The following is a 24,046-nucleotide window of genomic DNA, read 5'->3' on the forward strand; positions in this document are numbered from 1 at the left end:
ACTTTCTCAACATTAGCAGCTAGTGGGAAACTCTCTGCCAATCTGTGTTTGTGACTGGCAAGTGGGTTTGATAGATGGCTAGCCCGTAGGCCCTGCTCTTTCCCCTTCCAGAAAAGGGGGAAAAATGGGGCCAGAGAAAAGAGCCCTGAACCAGATCTAAGTGACTAATAGGTGACATGGTCATCCTGTTTCTATGAGTCATCTGATTGTACTGATGCCAATTTGGATGGGGAAGCACATCTACTGTCATCTTAAGAGAAAGATGCTACTTTAAAATTTTAACAGAAAAGGACAAATCAAGTCTGTTTCAATCATGGATGGAGGACAAGATGAAGGTAGTATCATGGGGACATGGACGAACAGAGAGGTTTCCTGAGCATATTTATACCATGGTTAGATGCAGTGGGGAAAACACCCTTAAACTGTGGAATTCCCTACCTAGGGAACCCCCCTAGCTTTGTCCTTGTTATTTTTACATTAGCAAGCAAAGCTTGTTTGTTTGTGGCTTGTTTATTACATTTAAAGGTTGCACACCTCCAAACTTAATCTGCAGTTTAGCTTCACGGTAGGAGAGTTTTCCTGGAGTGAGCATTTTGTTTTTAATTATTTATTTGATTTAGGTCCCTGCTTTCCAGCTCAAGATTATATTGCTTAAGGTTTTTATGGATGGGTTTTTCATTAATTGGCTTTTATGATTTATAACCATATGCATTTGTGCATTATGCATTTATCTCATGAACATGATTGCTGTCAGCATTCCTGACCGTCATTTGTTGTAGAAAATCAAGATATCCTGATATATATATCATTAAAGTAAAGTAAAATAAAATAAAATAAAGTAAAATATAAAATAAAGTAAAATAGAGTAAAATAACATAAAATAAAATAAAATAGTTTTCCCTGAATTCTGAGGCTATTGTCTGAATAAGTGTCTTTCATTCTGAATAAGTCTCTTTTGTTCTGAAAAATGATGCTCAGACAGACATGACAGAAGTCTATCACACAATGAACCAATTAGAAATTTCTCTCTTCCTTATAACTTTGAGACACATATCAACTGAAACTCAGTTGTGGCCAGTCCAGGATGTTGGCTCAGAACTACATGTGTCTTTCAATTTAAAAATTACAATGAGGAATTCCTGGCCACAAGATGTGCCCAAATACTAGGTCAGATGAGAAGAAAAAACTCACTCCTAAAATAGCTTCAAATGATTTTGTACATTAAAAAGAAACAGGACTCCATCCCGTTTACAAGAGGGTTGAATAACAGCAAAGAGGAATTTAACAAGCCATGGCTTCCTCTTAGATTTCAACTACAGTACTGCCACACACACACACACAGACATGCTTTTTCCTGTGCAGTGTTGCAGTTTCTCTGTGTGTGTGTGCGTGCGTGTGCGTGTGTGTTTCAGGCAAACCCAGCCAGGAAATAAGTTTGTAATCATGTGCTTTGAGCCCAGGCAGTTTACAGGCAAGGGCGGCTATCAAGACTCAGAAGCCTTCCTTTGCTGAGCACACGGGCACAAAAACACTTTTGCAAAGCCAATCCTTAGGAAGCTGGAAAGGAAAAGATGCTCATTGGACAATTCAGGCCCTGAGCTGGGGGAGCAACGTTGACCTGGACCCATCGTCTTTCTACCGAGCACCATGTTTTCAAGGAAGAAGCGTGAGCTGATAAAAACGCCCTCGATCTCCAAGAAATGCAGAGCAGGAAGCCCTGTGCCCCTTGCCTCCTTGGTAAGTAGTGTGCGACCTTTCAGTACCCGGACAGATGAAAATATGGATGCTCTTGGGATTCCAGCATTTTTATAACAGCCAATTCTCTGGGTGCCCAAACCCAGGCAAAACTGTTATGGTTCGTGCTGCGTTTATTCATTTGCCTTGAACTGAGCGCCCGGGTTGGAAATGAAAAGGGACTGTTGTGTTTTCCTTGAAAGGGCATGTGTGTCAATATAGAAGGACTCAGTTTATACATTGTGCTGAGCTATGGTTCATTTAACCATAGTTTATTAAAGAACAATTGGCTGGGTTGTATAGTTTAGACAGCACACTAAACTGTAAATTGTGATTTCTACATTGCAATGGCACTTTATAAATCAAAACATGTGCAAAATAGCTGGCTACACACCAACCCAGGCTGTGGGGTTTCAGCACATGCATTTACGTACATGCGCATTGGAGACTAATAAAAACATTTGGAATAAACGATGTTGAACCTTGCAGAATAGCAAACAACTCCAGCAGCAAAAAAGTCAAAGGTATTTTGCAGAAGCAAAACTGGAATAGTGATTTACCAAAAAAAGAGACTAAAAATTAGCTAATATTTTCCATCTAATATATGTCTTATTTATTTTACCTGCATTAGCTTGTCCTTATGAATTTCTGCAGCAGGATGGTGGTAGGGGGCCCAGGGCGTATATGAAAGAAAGAAAAAGGAATAATAAAGATTACTGAAGCTTGTAAAAACTTGAAATGGATCTAGTGGGTAATTCTGAACATCTTTTTTCCCCATTGAAGTGAAAGTGGTTTGAGAGGAATTTGGTTTCCCATGGTATATGCACAAATTACTTTGGGTTTTTGGCCAAAGCTCTAGCAGACTCTTGAGACAATAGCCCAACCTGTTGTACTTATGTCATCTGAAGCCACAAAGGAGAAGAGCACATAGACTGCAGACAGTGGGGTCCTGTTCAAGCAACTCTCTGTCTTTAAGCAAAATGAAAGCCTTTTTCTCCATTGACAGCCATCAACAACTGCAATTAGAATGAATGCAGCAAAATGTATAAATTGGATAGGAGTATGCGTGCATGAAGGCAAAGTAGAGGGATATATTTTGTACGTACAACTTGTGACCAGCCTAGTTGTCCCCATCCATGGTGGACAGCTAGGTATTTCCTTCTGTTTTCATATTCTGTTGGCGAAACAAAGCTGATGGCCCACCAGGGTCTTTTCACATGGTGAAAATCAGAGTTTTTATCTGAATTCTAGAGTCAAATTAAAAATGTAAGACTTCCAATGGATTGGACAAAAAGCCTCTCCAGCATCCTGTTTTCCATGGAGGCCATCCAGAAGCTCCCATGGGAAACTCTATCAAAGCTTGCAGGCACCTCCCATGCCTTTTCTCAGTGAAGGAAATGGTATTCAGAGATAGATTCATTGGGTTCTTGGTGTTCGCTGAGCTTGTTTCTCTTCCTGCAGACATTTCATTATCAGGCTAGGCAACAACATCCGTGAAGAAGAGAAACAAGTTCAAAGAACACCAAGAACCCAACAATTCAACTCTGAGCTACATATATTCTCCACTATCGAGCGATAGAAGCTTTGTGAATAGAGAAGTGTCATCCATGATCAATAACAATGTATATTCTCTCTCTCTTTCACCTCCACGGATTTATCTGATCCTTCTTTCAAGACAGTTGTGGCAGTCAGCAGCAAATAACATAAATTACATCCTTTTGTTTTCTTTTTGTCTCCAATCTCCCCCCATTCAATTTCCCTGGATGACCCTTGAGTCTAATACTGTATTAGCAAATGGGGAAAACCCACCTTAGATTGTTTTGACCATAGGTTGTAACAAATAAGACAAAACCTACATAAAAGTGGCCAAAAATTAATAAAATCCATTAAGATGTACAAAACTCAGTAAGAATATTAAAACAGTGTTATTGCAGCAGATAAAATAATGGGAAAACATTAGGAATCTTTGATAAAATGGTATCTGTGTTTAGCAGCAGCCTATGTAAAGCTTGCTAATCTCCATAGTGGGGTCTCCTTGTCTGAATTCATTAAATATTCAATCTTATGTGAGCCAGGCCAAAATGATTTTCCTATCAAGAGGGGCTCTGCTGAAGCGGAAATAGGGCAGTACAAGAAATAATGTGTAAAAACTTCTATAATTTCCTTGGAATGTGGGCAGAAGCGCATATTATATGGGATATTAAGAGATCGGCCCTCGCTAGTTTCTGATGCCATTTGCTGGAACCGTCTTGGAGGGATAGCACCATAACACACCTCAGATAATGTTCAGCTCACCTTAGATATTTCCCTAAAGAAATCATATCAATTTCTTCATTAATAGGTAACCCAACCCATTTGTGGTATTGTGTGTTCTGACTTAATGCATTGCACAACAACGATGACAATGATACAAGGGTCGCTGTAGTATTTTTTTATCTTGGGCTTTGAAGCTGGAATGTTGTGATGTCTGAGCTCAAGATTCCCTTAATTTCTGGCTTTCCGTTTGTCTCTGTGGCTCCAAAATTATTATTTGACCTGGAAAGAAAGCAGACCAGATTAAACAAAAGTAGAGATGTATAAATTCTGTTCTTCTGAGGATTGCCACATACAAACAGTTGCACCTTTAATAATTGGAAAGGGGAGGTATTTCCACAGGTTTTGAAAGCTACATCTGCAAAAATGTCCTCTTCTACCTACTGTTAAACATGAAGATGGACTACTGTATTTTCTCTCTGGCCATCTTAAACTCTTGGCTCCTAGGAAAGGGTTCCTCAACCTCAGCAACTTTAAGATGGGTGGACTTCAACTCCCAGAATTCCCCAGGCAGCATGGCTGGCTGGGGAATTCTGGGAGTTGAAGTCCACCCATCTTAAAGTTGCTAAGGTTGAGGAACCCTATCCTAGAAGATGCTCTCTTAAAAAAATGAAACAGTTGATAAGGTCTAAGGCTCGGTTTTGTCTCTCTTGCTCTGTATCCAGATATGGGGTATTATCATCCTACAGATGTTAACTAACTTTTTCATTGCCAGAATGTTTTATGTTACTAACTACCCTGCTTTGCAGTTAGTCACTGTGTTTATTTTACATAGATTTGACTTCTAACTAGGTTGATCTACACTGGGCTTTCTCAAGCTATGCCTTGCTGAAGTGTTGGGCTTCAACTCCCACAATGCCTAGCCAGCATAATCATTGTCTGTGCTGGCTTAGGATTGCCAGTAGTCCTCAACTTATGTCCACAATTGGGATTGGAACGTCCATTGCTAAGCAATGTGGTCGTTAAGTGAGTCATGCCCAATTTTAGGTCTTTTTTGCCACGGTCATTAAGCAAATCCGGCTTCCCCCACTGACTTTGCTTGTTGGAAGCCCTCTGCAAAGGTCACAGATGGTGATCATGTGACCCCAGGACGCTGCAACTGTTGTAAATATATGCCGGTTGCCAAGTGCCTGAATTTTGATCACATGACCATGGGGATGCTGCAATGGTTATGTGCAAAGGACCAGTCATAAGTCACTTTTTTCAGTGCCATCGTAACTTTGAACAGTTGTTAAATGAATGGTCGTAAGTCGAGGACTACCTGTATGGGAGTTGAAGACCAAAAGAATTCAAGAGGACTCCAGGTTGTGAAAAATGATTCTAAATAGAATTTTTGCATTTCATTGCTGTCTCCTCCCATTCTTTACTTTTCTTTCTACAATTCTCTGTGTGTGTGTGAGTGTGTGTGTATTCACATGCATGTAAACACACTCACACTTCTGTCAATGTAAGATAACCCTTGGTGTATCTGCTGAATCAGACGAGTGTCTATAGTGACTGGAGTTATAATGTGTTGTTGTTTTTCATGGTGCTACAAAACGTGTTGTTCATATTATGTCACTTTGAAAATGGAGTGTCCCATCTTTGCCTGTTGCAAGAGTGCATGGGTGAGTTAAGAATTGCACGTTCTTCCTTTTACGAGAGGGTGTCTTGGTCTGAAAATGTTGATTCCGCTGGTGGCTTGGGTGTAGCCACAAAAATGCACAATATGGAGCAGCTTGGAGCTCCGCATTCTGAAGTAACCGCTTGCAGATATATTCAGCTGGTGAAGTCTGACTATCCTACCTCCTTCCGATATTGTAAAATATTACATGATTTTTTATATATATAATGGAGGGAATGAGAGAAATGGGTTGGGGGGGACATAAAAAAAAGCACTAGCAGCTTCTAATGAAGCCGTGTTCCTAAACATATTTAGTGAGGATACGGCACCTTTCAGCACAGCGGGTGCTGTACACGTGTGGAGGAGGGAAGGCCTCTTCTAAGAGGGTGGACTTCTGAGAGCATGCCTCTTTTGTGACCAATAAATGCATTAAAAACTCTTTTTTTCCCCTTTGGAGCCACTGTTATGCTGACACACATAAAATTTCATGCATGAATCTATTTATCCAGAACTAGCCCGAGTGAACCAAAAAGGGGGCATTTTGTTCAGGCTCTAAGGTAGTGTTTTTCAAACTTGGCAACTATAAGATGGGTGGGCTTCAACTCCCAGAATTCCCCAGCCAGCACTGGCTAGGGAATTCTGGGAGTTGAAGCCCACACATTTTAAAGTTGCCAACTTTGAAAAACACTGCTCTAAGGCCTATTCTTGATTATTTGTTTTTGCACAATGTAGAAAAGAGGAAGTTGTCAGGTCTTACATCCTCCTGCCGCGGAGAAAATTTGTGGGTTTTTCTTCTCCGCCTTTTCGGAGCAAGGAAACTGGTAGTGGGCGGTTTTTCTTTTCTATTTCTTTTCTTTCATTTTTTAAAAAAACAATCCTCCTGCAGGTTTTTCGGAACAAAGATGGGCGAGAAAAAACTGCGGTTCCCTCTTCAGAGATGGAGATATTTTCTTTTAATCTAACGTCTTTGTGGAATATACTTCTTAGCAGCGTTTTTGAGGCCGCCGCAGTGCCTCCTTTGGAAAAGGGGGTGAGGGTGAGGGGGTGATCTGGCTTGGCCCCTCCTGATGCTGGGCAATCGGAGGAATGCTTAGCAAGCGGATGACTAGTAAGGCCGCTTACAGCCCGTATTCTGCTGAACTGCGGAGGAAGGTCTCCAAAGTTGGAGGAAACGTTCTGGATTCTGTCTCCTTCCGAGCTAGTGTCTGGCTGAAGGTAGGATGACTTTCAAAACGATCCTGAGGGTAGAAGGCAAAGAGGCCAAACCAAGCCCCGGGTGGTGAGTTGGCACAGTTCAGCCCCGATGCGGACATTTGGGTGGGTTTCATCCTTGCCATCTCTGCTCCCCTGGGGCCACGAGATCCGGGCTGCAAAAATGAAGATGAGGGCTAGAAGGCAGCCAAGGGTTAGTTGTCTGTCTCTTTGCTGCCATCTAGAGATCACCTGAGTTGTTTCAGTCCAGAACTGATAGTCTAACTTCCAACAGGAGTCCACGCCCTGAGTCCTGAAGGTCTCTTGAAACCAGTGGAATCTTGCTAATTTATTTGATTTATATCTACAATGACCATATGTCCTTTATTATAAAGGACACACCTTTATTTCAGAAAGCTGTCCTTTAGCTTTATTTAATTGAATTATTTATTCTCTTGGTTTGGCTCTTGAATTTTCCGTTGTAAAGCAAAGTTATAAACCTAAAACAATTATTATTTTTGTTTGATCCTTATGAACCTCTTTCAGATTTGCCCCTTTTTCAAGTTTGTCCTTTATTTTTTTCTAAGAAAATATGCTCACTGTATTTATATCCCACCTTTCAGCTCTGGTGAGCGCTTACGGCAGCTAGCAAAATTTCAAAACCAACATAGTGTATAAGAGGTTAAACATTAATAATGAATCATTTTGAAAAAGCCCTAAAAATCATCTAACAATTAGAAATGTGGGGAAAGAGATGGATCTGTACAGATTTTGTTAATGCTGAGAGATGGGAGACTGATGAGGCTTCCGAGGAGGGACATGGGTCCAACACACTAACAGTTCCAAGAATCCTGTCACTTCATCAAGACCAACAGGATCAAATTCATCCCTGATAACCAGGCCAGATAAGGCCTCAGTTATTTCCATGGATCTGCCTCCAGGCCAGGGTTCAGTTTGGAGCAAATCCAAGTGACTTAATCTGATAGATGCCTTGCATATTCCTCTGATGTTGGTGGCCAACTGGACTGTAGAAGATTCCCCTTTTCCTTTCTCCCAGGCTATGTATTGTTAGTGTGGCCACCTCAGTGTTGGACCCATGTCCCTCCTGGGAAGGTAAGCTAAGGCTTCTTGCGAGACAACATGCAGTTTGACCCTGGCGGTGGTGAGTTCATTCTTGAGAGAAGGAATGGTCCCCCCACTACTTAAACAATCTGTGGTTTACCCTCTCTTCAAGAAGCCTTCACTGGATCTGACCATTTTGGGTAACTTTCATTCCACCTCCAATCTTCCCTTCCTAAGGAAGATTGTCGAGAAGGTGGTCATGCTGCAGCTTCAGGGAATCGTGGAGGAAATGGATTATCTGAACCCTTTTCAGTCAGGTTTCAGACCTGGATATGGGATGAAATGGCATTGATCACACTTGAATGGTGGGAGCAGGATAGGGGTGGGGCATCCATCCTGGCCCTTCTTGATTTCTCAGCGGCTTTTGATACTATCAATCATGGCACCCTTCTGGACTGTCTCCAAGGATCAGAAGTAGGAGATTCTGTGCTAGTTCTCCTTCCTCTAGGCTGGTTCCAATCAGTGTTGATGTGGGGATGGGGAGGAGAAATCTAGTCCATAACGACTTCTCTGGGATTCCTCGAGACTCAATGCCTTCCCACTTCTATTTAATATCTATATGAAGCCAGCAGGTGAGGTCATCCAACACCATGGGGTGAGGGTTTGTCAGTAAGTTGATGATATCCAACTTTACATCTCTATCCTGAGCCAACCAAGTAAGGGTGTGAAGGTTCTGTCTCAGTCTCTGGAGGCTATGGAGGTCTGGATGGAGAAAGATCTCAGCAAAATCCTGGCCAGATGGAGCGGCTGTGGGTTTTAAGGCCCCTGAAACCAGAGTTTTTTCATCTTTGGTCTGGGTGGGGTTGCACTATTCCAAACAGCACCAGTACGTATTCTGGGGGGTCCTCCTGAACTCACAGCTCCTGTTCAAAGAGCAGGGGGCAGTCATTACCAGGTGGACTTTTGCACAACTTCACTTTGTGTGCCAGTTGAACCCCTTCCTACACCGGGAGGCACTGCTCACATTCACTCACACCTTATTCCCCTCCCAAGTGGATTACTGCAATGCATTCCACATGGACCATCCAGAACCTGCAACTGATCCAGAATGTGGCAGCACAGGCAGTTATGGGTGCAGCTTAGGAGCCACGTTATACCTCTGCTTCTGTTAGCCCTGCAGGGTAGTCCAGACAGGTACAACCAGGACTACTAGCTCTATCTTTATTGTAAAGTTACATTAACAGAATCTTGCAAGACTGAAAGTATTTCTCCCCTCCTTTTCTTTTAGTTTCCGGAAAACTAGGGAGGGTCCGTTCCAAAACATTACCCATACCCTCCCTTCTTCTGTGGGCAGAAATACCTTTTACATGCTAGTTGTCCAGTCTGCGGCTCTCTCTCCTGTCTCCCAAGGTCATTCCCACATACTGTTACAGCTTCATAAGCTGCACTGATGGAATTCAAGGTGCTGGTTCTAAAGAAAGCCCTTCATGGCATGGGGTCAGGGTTGTGGGACCGCCTCTCCCCAGTTGTTTCTACCTGTCCTACCAGGTCTGACAAGAGGGACGCATTCTGGGTCTCCTCAATTAAAGAACACTATCTGATGGGACCTAGGAAGTGGGCCTTTTCAGCCGCAGCACTTGCCCTCTGGACCACCGTATCTCCCAAGATGAGAACAGCCCCAATCTTGTGCTCCAGGCCATGGGAGTTGGGAGGTTAGATGGCCCATGATATGCTGTCATTTTGCTGAATGTTCTCTGGGTTTGTTCTCGACAGTCATTGTAGATTCTTTAACAGTTTGGTGATACTGTTTCTGCATTGTTTGTTGTTAGCTGCCCTGAATCACATCCGCGAGATGGAAGGCCATATAAATGGATTTAATAAATAAATAAATCTTCAGGAGAGGCCGTTTAGAAGACAGCCCTTTTCTCTTCTCCCAGGCTATGAAATCCACCTCCTCGGGGGATTCATTTAATTCAGTGTTGTCCAAACTTGGCCACTTTAAGATGAGTGGACTTCAACTCCCAGAATTCCCCAGCCAGCCATGCTGGCTTGGGAATTCTGGGAGTTGAAGTCCACTCATCTTAAAGTGGCCAAGTTTGGACAACACTGAATTAATGAAATACATTTTTTTCTTTTTTTTTTTTGTCCTGGCACATTTCTTTCTTGGAGCATTTGAGAACCCAAGAAGTTGGGTGGTACATGCCTGACTTAAAAGTATCTTGGACTGGACAGTAGGAACTCTAGGAAGGATTTTGACAAGCTGCCTGCCTGCCTCAAGGGTAGACTAGCTCTCTGCCAAAGGATCTGTGTTCTGGTTTGATAAAATGCATCTTTTTAAGAGAGAACGTTCCATGACCTTGCTGATTTAAAATGTTCTGTTTTCTTGTAGATTAACAATTGCCTTAGGTTTAATTTATGCATTCAATGAAGAATAGGGCACATCATGTCCACTCAGATGTAGTGCAGTAATCAAGGAAATAAAATAAGAAGCATCTGAAACGACATGCTGTAGGCAAAGGTTTGATCCCACAATGAGCATCCTGCCTCCAGGTTGGCCCCTGCACTTCTCATTAAAAAGGCTAGAAGCAGCATGGCCTGGAAAACTGTCCTGAAGGCCTTGGTCTCAGTGTCACCGGCTAGCGTAGTTGCAGGGCAGATATCAGAAAAGGTGGGCATCAGGAATGATGCCCAGGACACTTACAATTCATAAAGGTTTATTAAAATGGTCTCTATACTTACCGCATCAGAGGTTCGCTCCCTCAGCACACCGGGGTGAGTCTGAAATGTGGCGAGGCGGGTAGTCCATGGACACGACTCACAAAGGGGGTGTTTTCATCTTTTGTAGCCCCTCAACCTCTTTTCGTCTTCACCCTGGGAATTGCTTAGTTTAGGCATCAGCAAAGGAAGGTGAGATATTAATGAGGATTAAGGGTCTAGCAGGTATTGGGTGTAGGCTAAGACAAAAGAGGGAAACCATGATCTAATTGGGTTCTTGCTGGAAGTTTGTTATCTCATAGCTCCCGAGGGCAAATGTGAGATAACAAATTTCCAGCAGCTCTTTCAGGTGTCAGTTAAAACATGCAGGTCAATCATAGGACACCCAGTATAGTTGGCAACCGTGAGCTTGATGGGCCTGGTGCTAACGGGCATTGAGCTATTCTGCAGATGCTCAGAGACAACCTTTGCCCGCAACAGGTTCCGTACCAAAAGTAGGTTGTAGCAAGCCTTATGTTCAAATTAAGCTCTCTTGGGTATAAGGGGGAATACCAGAAGGCATATGGTTTTGCAGAAATATCAAGTGGAGCGCTATTATTGGAGGGGGGGCCAACAGGTGTTAATAAGCATCTCCAACGTACTGATGGTTTGATTTTGTAAGCCACTTCCGCAGGATATGCTATACCACTTCCATTTCAGAAACAAAGAGGAAAACTCCACATAAAAGGGAGATCATAAGCGTATGTTTCTTTTCCCCCATTCTGGAGAACGCTGGCTGAATTAAGAAGCATAGGTGGGATAAAACAAAACCCTGGAACATTTTTTTTAATCTTTGTGTGCGTTAGTCTCACACCATTCATCTATATCTCAGCCTGTTCATTTTGACTTGCTTTGCATTAAGGCCTGGTTTCCTAATCATGGTTTATTGATTCAATAATAATGTATTAGGATCAAATATAAGCTATGACTGACAGTCTCCAGTGGCTAAGCCACAGCTAAACAAAAGCACTGTGGTTGAATTAGCCTGCAAAAATCTAGACCACCAGTCAAGAGAGACAAAAAACTCAAAAATTTTAGAAGACAACAAAATGTTTGAGTTCTGCTGCCAGTCAATAGTTGTCTGCATTTTTGCAGTCCAGATGTAGTTGCCTTAGGCACAGATGACTTATGGGAGCAAATATTTGGGAAAGTGTGTGTCTCCCATGAAATAGGATGGGAGAGGAGGGGATTTGCTTACTTGCCTCCCCAACATGGTAGCCCCAGTTGGGTTCACACCTTACATTAAACCCTTATACCACTGTTTCTCAACCTTGGCAACTTGAAGATGTGTGGATTTCAACTCCCAGAATTCCCCAGCTGATTGGGGAATTCTGGGAGTTGAAGTCCATATATCTTGAAGTTGCCAAGGTTGAGAAACACTGTGTTATACAGTGTGTTTGGTTTTTCTCTGTATGTGCACTATGAATCTAGGTGATTGTCATTTGTAAACAACGGTGTAATGATTTATGTGCTGGATAACAACCACAGTAAAAATTAGATGTGTGATTTAGCGCATGCAAACTCAGCCAACTATAGTTTATTTGCAAACCATGGCTTAATTATGATCCAAGATTGTAATTAATGGTTCTCACTGATGAAATTGCATGGCCTGTTCATGTATGGTGAATTCATGTATGGGCTTATACCCGTTCCACCACGTGGTGCTATTCACATGAGTTGGATTATAATTCCCATCCTTCTCAACTACTATACTGACTGGGGATGATGGAAGTTGCAGTGCAATGCATATGGAGGCTCTGAGTAAATTCCCTTATACTGTCTCAAACTTTAGCAGGAAGTAAATAATAAACTGTGGCCTATTTAGCTTGCTTTCTTTGAAATACTTTTACCTGGATGTTTGTTTGTTGAATTTAATTTAATTTAATAATTTAATTGTATATATTTCATTTCATTAGTTGCTTCAGTCATCAGCTGAGTGACTTATAATCCCACCATGTGTAAACATGATTAAAATAGCAAAAAATAACCAGACAAATAAACAGTATTACATAATAAAATATTCCTATGCTGATGAATAATAAAAACCTATGCAATCATAAACGTCTACACAGGAGGAATCTCGCTCAGTTCCTCTCTCCCTCAAAAGTCTGCTGAAAAAAACAGGTTTGGATTGCCTTAGCCAAAACAACAGCACATTACAAATATTAAACAAGTATCATATAACACACAGCAATGAAGAAGGTGGTTGGGTTTCAAAGTGCTGGTTTTATGGCTTGGTTTCTAGGTACCATCAGAGCCACTTTCTTCATCAGGGCATCCATGGGTGGGTCAAAAAAGTCAGGATGGTGGCTATGACCATGCAATTGTGATGTGCATAGAAAGGAGTAGGACTTCAATCACACAGTTGCAGCCACTCTTGACTTTTGTAACCTTCTCTGCAGACACTCCTGTTCTCCATATAGAAGCAACTTGACAACATTTTGTGGTAATCCCCTGGTTTTGTAAGGTGAAGAGAGCTTGGGACTTGGAGGCACTACCTTTCTGTTATGGCCCCTCTATTTTGGAATTGACTCCCTCTCAAGACCAGATTAGCATTATAGGCATTCCAGAAACTGAAAAAAAGAGAATTGTTCCCAAAGTCATTCAGGGACTGAGGAGTGATTGCCTTCCTGTTTATTATTCATTCTTGTTTGTATATTTTGTTTTTATATCACTATAGTATGCATTTTATACTCTATATATAGAATGAATGCAAACTGACGAGAATTTGTGTAGTTTATGGTGACATATCAGTATATTAAATAAATGTTTATGCTCTGGGCTTTAAAATCTGAAAAGAAACATCCAAGAAAAAGGAATGGGGAAAGAGAAGGGGAGGCCACAGACCTCACACCAGCTCTTAAAGTTATAAGATAATCAGGAGCTGGAAATTTCAGCAACATGATACAGTGGACCGAGACCCATCTTGACAGTGTGTGTGATAAAATGTTTGTTTGTTTCTCTGCATTCTGCAAAGCCACATCATGCTTATTTTCCTTGGGCTTTGCAATTGTGTGACGTTGGCATCTGTGGGTCAGTGAACCATGGTTTACCATTTAGCATTTGGGCAGACCCAGCCAACTGCAGCTTATTCCATTAACTCTGATTAAGCAAATCTCATCACAAGGTCCAAAGTGTGAAGCCCATCAGGCAGTGATTTTATAGCTTTGCAGAAGAGGGGGAGGGAGAAGGGTTTGTGGTTTCTCCATTGCTGACGAAAATGCCCGTGTCTGCTGTTTACTCACTGCAGCACGCTTGAGCAATTGTAGCTGAGGTTCTCCACCCATCTCTGAGTTGGCTGAAAACACTGCATGAAAATGGGCATGACATTGTCTCTCCTGGCTGCTGATCCCCCTCCTGCCCCTGTTGTTTCTGTCCCTCGTCACCACAGTCCCCTGATCTTCCTCCAAGGCAATGGCTGACAAAATCTAGAAGGTCCTACCCACATTAAGGAGGCCCTTGGATGGTGTCCACCTAAGGCAGGGTTCCTCAACCTTAGCAACTTTAAGATGGGTGGACTTCAACTCCCAGAATTCCCCAGCCAGCATGATGGCACCAGAGAAAATCCCCTTGCTGCCCTCTCATGGTGGCTTAGCTTTAGCAGCCCATCCAGAGCCACCCTACGATGACCCAGCATCTTTTTCATGGGAATACCCTCTTTTAAGGCCATCTGATGTTGGGTGGGGAGGCGGTGTTGCATGTGTGAAGGTGAGGATGCCTCATTTTGGGAAGAAACCTTTAGGGTGAATTCGCATCTTCATCTTTCCCTGCCCCTCCATCCACGAGGGCGATTTGCCCTCTGCAGCCCATCTCTTGTAGCCAGATTCCCTGTCACTCTCCCAAGTTAACTGCCCATTACTTGTTTCCATGGGTTGTTTTTGAACAAAAAAAAATGTTCAGAACTGAAACAGATGAGGGCTTTCAGGTGCTTTGTAGAAGAGCTTTGTTGTTTTTTAGTGCTGTGGGTACAGGATGTAGTGTTTGCCTCTGTGAGCATAATCTCCTAGGACAGTGTTGTCCAAACCTGGCCACTTTAAGATGAGTGGACTTCAACTCCCAGAATTCTCCAGCCAGCCATGCTGGCTGGGGAATTCTGGGAGTTGAAGTCCACTCATCTTAAAGTGGCCAAGTTTGGACAACACTGTCCTAGGAGTAATCAAAGCCCCCATCTTTAGCAAAACAAAACAAAATAATTCAAAATACACTAATAACAGTAATTCCCAGGTCTGTTCATTTATACAAAGTCTGGCTTTACACAATGCCCTGAACCACAAACTTGCCAATTATCTTTTAGCCAAAGCTGTTGCGCATATCCAGTTCAAGTAGTTATTGAATGGTTCAATGTGTCATGAAAACCCACAAATTGCTCAACTGAATGAAGCATTGTTACATAAAGTCATGCAAACTCACAATCCAAAATTTACAGGAAGCCTTCTACCAACAGCCAACTAAGAATTTGTTCCTTGTTCTGGGACATCAAAACAGAAGTCTTGGGATGAATGCTAGGATTTGAAATGATACAGATTCGGGATGAGTTCACACAACTCCTTAAACCCCCTACCTGTGTTAACAAAACATAACTGCTGATTGATGTAAAATGCTTTGCCTTCCCAAAATGCTACGATAGCTTCATGTGATGGCTAGGATGATAGCTGGCTTTCTCACAATATGATGGATCACCATGGAGCCGGACCCATTTTACTGTAATCTAACCTGTTATGAGAATGTTGTCTTAATAATGTTCAACAGTACAGTGCTATTTCTCCCATCTGTCAGTAGAAGAGGGGTAGGTATTGGGCCCTTCTCTACATTCATCCTGGAAGCACCATTCATCAAAGTGGTTTGCAATAGGTCAAAGAATTACAGAGGACGTTTGTAGGGGATTTGGCCCCTCAACTAGAGTTGAGTTTGAGTTAGTATCTTCCCCACTAGTTGCACTGCCTAAGATATTCAAAACAAGTAAGTAAGAGCCTCTTGGCTCCCTGCCTAACCAAAGCTGGAAAATATGACAAGTGCATTACTTTTTATACAGGCCTTGTTCTAGTTCTTTTGCAATGATTCTTGAAAATAAGATTAATTTCATTGTGAGTTCTTATGTCTTTGGGTTTGGTGCTCACCTCCCAGAAAGTCTACCTAGAAAAACGTCTAAAATTAACTGCAGTACTGGAAGTTAATCAGTTTATTGCAGCAGTCTATTCCTTTGGTTTATTTCCCTTCCTTTTTATTGATACTAATAAAACAGCAATAAAATAGTCATGATGTAACTCTGGTACAGTTGCTCATGATTCTCTTTGTTCATTGATTTATTGATATACACACATGTAGCCTCACACACCAATAAAGTACAGCGTACCAAATATGCGTTTGCAATCCCAGCTTGGTTGCATTTTCAGAAAGAACCTTGATGCAGTCCCCAACAGTCCTTCCCTTCAACCCCCTCAGTCGTCAAAATGGTTTTGATTCTTCTTCCAGGAGCTTCCAAGACGAGATGGCCTGGATGCCTCAACTTCCAGTCTGGTGGATTTGTGTCCATCAGCCACAGTAGCTACGCTGAAGCGTCCCACTAGTCTCAGCCGCCATGCCAGCGCAGCAGGATTCCCCCTGTCCCCTGCTATTCCCAGAGGTCTTGCCAAAGCTCATAAGCCTCATAGTGCCTATAGTCCCAATGAAGTCAGCGAAGGGAGCCTGGCAGAACCAGAGGACATTTCACAGCTGCTCGCCGAAGTGGCTTGTTTTGCAGAGCGCCTGGAGAAGCTGAAGGATGTTGTACTGCAGGAGGGTGAGTAAGATTGCATGGCATCTACAATACCGTGAGCTAGGGAGCGAACTCATGACTTGACGCTCCATGAGGGTCTGAGAGCAGTTGCTGTAACTTTTAGTTAATTGGCATTTTTCTTCCCCCCAACCCATACATTTGTTGCTAATGCACACAACGTTTTCATGCAATATTTAAGCCTTCTCCAAGCTGGTATCATCTGTGTAAGTAGAATTTCACTCCCAGAATTTCCAGCACTGGCAACTGGAAGTTGAAGTCCCTATATCTGAAGGGGGGGCAGGTTGGGGAAACCTAGTCTACAATGATAAAACACTGCAAAAGCAATCATGATATGATGGATTGCAGTAGGTAAGGAAGTAGGTATATACCTACATAAACCTTTGGGGCCCTCAATTATTTTTAAGAATGTAAAGGAGTCCTGAGACCAAAATGTTTGAGAACTGATGGAGTAAACCATGATTAAGTTACCCACAAGTGCATTGGGCAAACACAGCTAGAGAAAATTGTGATGCACTGATCTGCTTAGATTGCACAAAGGTTGGGGGGTTGTGGTGTTTCTTCAACATGTAATTTGGAGGTGGTGGGGTGAGAAATTAATGAACTGGAGAGGCTGAAAGTTGTGGAAGATTTTATTTATGCATCATATTCTGTATAAAATGGAGAGTTGAAACAAGCAAGCGCAAGGATGTAATTACTTCTATAGACTTATCTATAATAATCGCAACAACTTGGCAGGTATTCTGCAGTTATCCCCACTTTGCAAGCAGCAGATGAAGAGTTTGCCCCTTGCCTAAATGATTTCTAAGGCCCCTGTAGTAGCACACGACACTTTACACTCTGCCTTTACAAGCAGAGTCTAACTCACTGAGTGCAGAGCATCCAAGTTTATAGAAATTCTGCCTTTCATATTGGAGTGGAAGACCCAGGGATATTGCTTCACGAGAAAACCCTTTATGAGGGATGACTTCGCCTGATTTCACAATGGTTTGCTTAGCTATGCTCCCAAATCAGTTGACATGTCAAAGAAGGCAGAGGGTTAGTGACAAGAAGGATGGGAAAATGCCATTTCCTGTCTTTTATGTATTTTCATTTGTCTGCCTTTCCTGTTTACGGGAGGCTGTGACAGCTGACAGCGCCCTGATAAATCTTCCATGGGTGCACCAGTGCACATGCCTGGGTTATTCTGTCCTTCTCTCCTTAGACTTTGTGGAGACTGATTCTAGACTGAAATGAGAGCTGAACATTGCCAAAGAGCAGAGGAGTGGCAAGGTACAGAGCCATGGATTAGGTTAATAATCATGGAATACATTAACCATGGCTAACTTTGTTGTGCAAACCATCTGTAGGCTACAATCTAATACCCATTTACCCAGTTTTGGGTGTTCCAAGCCACCCTCTTTGCATTCAACTCAAACATACATTTCCTCGGAGTTGTATGGAGGGAGGAATACAAAATATTTCTGCAGGTTTAAAGAAGAAGCAGGATGTGCTATAGAATCCCTCCCACCCACCCAGCCTAGCTGTGCCCCAGTTTCTATAACTACAGTTTTTAAGATACCTAGATTACAAAATCCTCAGCTTGATAGGGTATGTCTGGAGGTTGAGTCATGGCAACTGGACTTCCTTTCTTTTTGCTTAGAGATGTTTTGCTACTTGTTCAAGCAGCTTCTTCAGTCTAAAAAGTTGGTTAGAGGGACCCAATAGGGTAGGACACCCTTCTTGGATGTTTTTTCTATTCCAAAAATTCCCAAAATGGTCCAGCATCCAGGCAGCACCTGATTAGCTGTCTAGTTCCTATGGCACCATATTTCCCCTAGCTTCATCCCAAGCAATGTTCCTCATTGTGGTTGACCACCAGGTTTGCTAACCTCCATTTTCATTTCACAGGCTTGTCATATAATGTAGCATTCTGTGATGATGGTTTTAGTTTTGCCAATATTTAGGCATATTAGTAAAACACAACACTACAAGAGCTATCATACATCATATCCTTGCCTTTCTTCTTGGGAGTGTTTTATCCATGTGCAAGTTGTTACTGGTAATATAGAGGGTGTGGAGAACTAAATTAATTGAAAACTCAGCTTGTGGAAGAACAGGCTGCTTAGAAAAATTGCAGGCCCCTGTGCTGCCTTCCTCCCCTCCCAATTTGAGCCTTTTCCTCAGCATCAGCATGGCAGAGTTGCCAATAAAGCAGCAACCTTAATACAGGTATGGGAGGAGATGTGTGTTTTGGAAGCTTTGCAACTGCCAGCAAACAGCGACCAAGTAAAAGAAGGTGTTTTTCCTTCAAAGGGAGTGGAGGGTCCAGAGGAAAAAAAAGTATAGAAGCCCAGCAAAGCACAACATGGAAAGGTGCAAGTACTCTACATTAACAGAGAAGGGGGGAAAAAAGCAGAAGAAATTCCAAAGAGAGAGGACTTAAGGCAGAAGGCAGAACAGGATTTGTAAGAAGAAAACATTGTTAGTAATACTACAGAGCAGTGTTTCTCAATCTTGGCCACTTTAAGATGAGTGGACTTCAACTCCCAGAATTCCCCAGCCAGCATGGCTGGCTGAGGAATTCTGGGAGTTGAAGTCCACTCATCTTAAAGTTGCTACGGTTGAGAAACACTGCTATAGAGTATAGTAATAGTAAAGAGGAAATGTTGTAATAATAGAATATTTATACTATTTAATATAGAGGAAATATTGTAATAGTAATTGTATAGTAGTATAATAGAGTTTAGTCATTGTTATAGTACTGTAATAGTAATTAGCATAGTAATAGAGAAATAATAGCAATGGAATATAGGATAGAGACAATAGAAAGCACTCACAAATAGATTTGTAAGTTTCACACTTTATGTTTATATCTTGTTTTTTTCAAAATAAAACATCTCCCCAATCCTTATAGGGAGATATAAAAAAAACTACCAGTCCAGGGTCCAGCAGTTTCGTGGCTCTCTTGAATCTGGAGTCAATCTAATTAGATATAGTTTAAAAAAAGGAACCCGTGACAAAGCCTGCAAAATCAGAGCTTCTTAGTTCCTATCATTTAGGGATGATGATGATATGAGAATGTAGAATTCCACTTAGCCATGCAGGTTAACAAACATGTCTACTGTCTAAGAAAATATGAAGAACATTCCTGGATGGGCCCATCTTCCACCTGAGACAGCTGGCTCCTTGTGGGAAGCACACAAAAAATATTATTTTGAACATGTTTGATATTTAAATATTCCTTGTAGGAATAGTGTAGTGAACAGCAATGTCCCAAGCATGCCTGTCATTAGCATGACAGTTGCCCTGGTAAGGGAAAGGTACACCTGTTGAATTTCTGTCTTCCAGGCATTCCTTGAAAGTTAAGCAGGCAAATCAAGAGGTAAAAAAGGAAACAAATGAGGGCAGCATGGCTGATAGTGAACTCAGTAAAATGCTGATGCATTGCAAAAGCAACCCAGTTTTCCTTCTCAATTTTCATGAAAAGCATCTTCAAAAAGAGAATGATAGTAAGAAGTTGGGTTCGGAGTGAGGAAAGCATGTATTTAAGGGGTTCAGAAAGACCTGTCTGTTTGAACTTCCTAAAACATTACAAAAAGGGATGCCCCCCCACCTCCAAGAATATAACCTTCAAAAACAATACAAATATTTTACTCAGAATACTAATTACAAAATTCTGGATATGGGGCACAGCAGTGTTTTTATGAGCAATTGTTGAGCAGGTAGGAATTATTATTGGAATTTGTAAGGCTGCCCAACTCATAACTGATGGTGTACATCAATCAAAAAGCAATCAGAATCAACAAAAAATATTAAATAAAAAATTACCGCCTTGGCCCAGCACAAGCATCTTCACAGGTCTACAAAAGGAAATAGAAGATCCCCAAATAAGCCGTCCATATAGGGCAGTGTCTCTCAACCTTAGCGACTTTAAGATGTGTGGACTTCAACTCCCAAAATTTGTAAATTACAATTGTAAATTATACCAGTAAAATACTGGTGTAAATAAATAGGCACTATGTTTTGAAGATCATTCCACATCACTCCAATAGGTTTTGGAGGTCATTCCAAAGAGTAGGCACCAGAGAGAAGATCTACTTGATAGTAACTGCTAGATGACAGAGTATAAATATAGGGTCACAGAGCTGAACCTCTTCTGATGGTCTTAGCTTGGGGTCTCCAACATGTGCTTCCAGTGAAGAACTCCTTGAAGCTCTTGGGGTTGTGCCCCACTTGGCTACACTCCCCTGCTAGCCCTTTTCTGTGAGCAAAAGATACCCTCCTGCCACGCAGAAAATAACCTGCTCTTAGAATTCCAAACCGGCCCAGCAACCAAAAAGTGGGGAGACTACTGCTGTTAGCAACAGCTCGGATCCATGTGGAGCAAGGCAATTTGCCTAGTATTTTGAGCCCAGGTTGTTAAGCCTCATATTCCAGTAGGGAAATGTGAATCAGGCTCAAATGTGGATCAGTAGCTACCAGCCAGCCAGTAAAATTGCGTTAGGAAAGGGTCGAATATAGCAATGTCCACAAGAGGTTAAAAAAGTCAAGATAGTGGACATGACTGTGCATTTGCTGGGAGTTGGATGGTATATACATTTAATAAATTATTATTACTATATGTAATTATTATTATGGCTGGTTGCACAGTCAGCCAGATATTTAGACTGGATTTGGCATTTTTACCACCTATCAAGTCCTCCTCGAGCACCTGGGAGAGGCAGATGTTGTTTGATGGTGTCAATATTATTATTATTATTATTATTATTATTATTATTATTATTATTATTATTATTACTATCCGAAGCCCCATGTCTCCCCTGAGCTTCTTTTTCTTTTGCAGACGGCCTGGAGTCTCGACGGTCGCTCGCCCATGAGTGTCTTGGAGAAGCCTTACGGATTCTTCGGCAAGTCATTAGCAAGTACCCGCTGCTCAACACCTTGGAGACCTTGACAGCAGCAGGGACCCTCATCTCCAGGGTCAAAGGTCAGTGAGTGGATGTGCTCCAGTTCTTACCAGGGGCTATTGGTCGGTCCTGATTGGATGCCAAGATGAGCCCTCTAGGAAGGTGGTAGACATGCCTCTTTAAAATATGACTGGTAAGAATGTTTAGAGTAGTGTTTTTCAACCTTGGCAACTTTAAGGTGTGTGGACTTCAACTCCCAGAATTCCCCAGCCAGCATGGCTGGCTGGGGAATTCTGGGAGTTGAAGTCCATACCCCTTAAAGTTTAAAGTTAAAGGTTTAAAGTTAGCTTCGGTATCCCATTCTCTTGCCATGTGAGCGTGCACCTAGAGAGGGCAAGTCACATTACACAAGTCATGATGTTATCCTGCAAATGATGTGAATTATATAATTTGCACAATGCGATCGATGCAGGTTACATCATTTGCGTCATCTGCGCACTGAGGTCACGATGCACATGATGTCGTCATGGCACATTTCAGTCCCCGTGAACCCAGCATTATGAATATACGCTGGCTTCACAACTGTGGCTTGTTCGGTGTTGATTTAATATAATGTGTGAATCCAGATGTTGTGGCTTGTGGCCTGGTGTGCATGCAAACCCAATAAATTATGGCTTATTTAACAGCCATTAAATGTTAGCACATTTTGTGAACCAAATTAATAACTTCTGGAACCAATGTTCCCTTAGACTTATAGTGTATATACTATACACTGTTGGGTAGAGATGCTGGAGAATTTTTGGTCTGCATTTTAATTCACTCTTCCCGGACTATGCAGTTATTTTTTTTAATAATAATTTTTATTAAAGTTGAAAGATGCAAAGATTAAAAACTAATACAAACTAAGAAAAATATAAAAAGAAAAAGTGCAGAGAGAAAGCAAAAAATAAAGAAAAAAGATGTATAAAGAAATGACTTCCTCCTTCATCAAGACAAGTACAAATAATTTCAGTAACTTATCACGTTCCCTGACATTTCAACAAAAGATCTCTTCTTCTATGCAGTTATTTTTATATGTGTGGTTTTTTGTTGTTTATTTATTTTACAGTTTTTATGTGCCACCCCAGTCACACAATTCTGAGTGCTACACAACAAAGATATACAGGAAAAACAAAACATCACCTGAAATAATTAAAACGGTCTTCATAAACAACAACAGTTGCTCACAATCACAAGGCCCACTGAAATAGGCAGAGATATCTACAAAATATGGCAGGGTTTCTCAACCTTGGCAACTTTAAGACGTGTGGACTTCAATTCCCAGAATTCCCCAGCCAGCATGCTGGCTGGGGAATTCTGAGAATTGAAGTCCACACGTCTTAAAGTTGCCAAGGTTGAGAAATCCTGAAGTATGGTAAAAACTGTCAAGATGGTACCACAAAGATGTGGTCAAAGTTCCACTCACTTTTTATGTGCATCGCAGAAGTTGGGGGGTACAACCTATTCCATTCCTATTATCATCTGACCTACAGCCTTGTACGTCACATGGTGGTTGGGCTCCCAGCAGATTCCTCCCTAGATATTTGGACCAGATGGGCAGGATCATGTTTGGCAAGGAGGTCCCTGATCATTCCCCTTCTGCCTATTCACTTTTCCAACTGGGAGAAGAATAAGCATCAAACCTTGCATTTGGAGAAAAATGTGTACAATTTCAGTGTGAATATTCACACTATTTAAAAGATGGCACAAAATGAATTAAACCATGGGTGTGGCTGAACACACTCGAGGTTGCTACAGGTTGGAAATTAGAATTTAGAATTTTCAGAAAAAAAGAAAAACTTCATCCTATTTGCCAGAATGAAATCTACCCATGGTTGGTAGAAGTCTTCTCTATTCAGAATTGGCCCCAGAGCCCATTGTGACCAGGAAACCTTGGTTGCGTCCCCCACCCCACCCTACTCCAAACCTCCAAATTATAATTTTACAGTGATAAATGAAAAATACGATTAAATACATAGTGGAAGAATAGCCAACATTATTATAATTAGTATTAATTAACTTTAAATGTAAATGAAAGAAAGAATCTTTTTTTCATCCTGGACCTCACCTTACTTTACAATACCTTGGCATCAAAGTGGTTGACTCTTTCATACTCTGAATCTACCAGCCAAGGAGGAAGTGGTAGGCAGAGAATGGCGGCTTTTGCAGCTCAGCAGAACCAAAATATTTGTCTTCTGTTGCTGGCTTGGTTTCCTGTGTCTTGAACAGTTTAACCACAAATTGACAGAAGCTTCGTGTTCATGACATCTGCCAGACTGATCTTAGGCTTTGGGCAATAGAATGATACCTGTATCCCCGAAACAAAAATTAAAGTGGGCTTCAGTTTCCCCAATGGTTATCAGTGCAGGTCAGCGTCAAAGAATGGTTCTCAAGGATGGTTCTGCCATAGGACCCTTTTCTGCCACTGAAGGATGGTTTTTCCATAACTGATTGTTTAGGGTGATGTAGTCATTGTGACAGATTCCCCCATAATTGTGCCTTCAGTATAGCTTCCATGTGGAAGGTGTTTGAATGACAGATTTCCTATTAGGGTTGCTTTTGCAAAATGAAAGAAGAACAAGAGGAAAGCTATAATTAACTTATCCTTCTACATAAGAAAATAGTAGCTAACTAAATAAAGGGGCCGTTTCAGGAACTGCTGCCACAATACAGAGGAAGCAATTAGAG

At 41.7% G+C, this 24,046-nt stretch overlaps 1 protein-coding gene across 2 annotated transcripts in view; it reads left to right on the forward strand.

The window, feature by feature from the left end:
- The first annotated feature begins 1,446 nt into the window (after positions 1–1,446).
- The window catches only part of ARHGAP45 (Rho GTPase activating protein 45), a 48,637-nt gene continuing 26,037 nt past the window's right edge, over positions 1,447–24,046 (forward strand). The window contains exons 1-3 of one of the 2 annotated variants that reach the window (XM_007436634.4): positions 1,447–1,737; positions 16,130–16,436; positions 21,256–21,399. In XM_007436634.4, the coding sequence (XP_007436696.1) occupies positions 1,648–1,737; positions 16,130–16,436; positions 21,256–21,399 (541 nt within the window). In that variant the 5' untranslated portion in view covers positions 1,447–1,647. Of the gene's footprint in view, positions 1,738–6,564; positions 6,866–16,129; positions 16,437–21,255; positions 21,400–24,046 lie in introns of those variants that run through there. The other variant, XM_025172182.2, reaches the window with a different exon arrangement.

The sequence above is a fragment of the Python bivittatus genome, unplaced genomic scaffold, assembly GCF_059951505.1.
Source record: "Python bivittatus isolate LINGU-HERP-01145 unplaced genomic scaffold, Pbiv_v1 ctg000580_np1212, whole genome shotgun sequence".
Lineage (NCBI taxonomy): Eukaryota > Metazoa > Chordata > Lepidosauria > Squamata > Pythonidae > Python > Python bivittatus.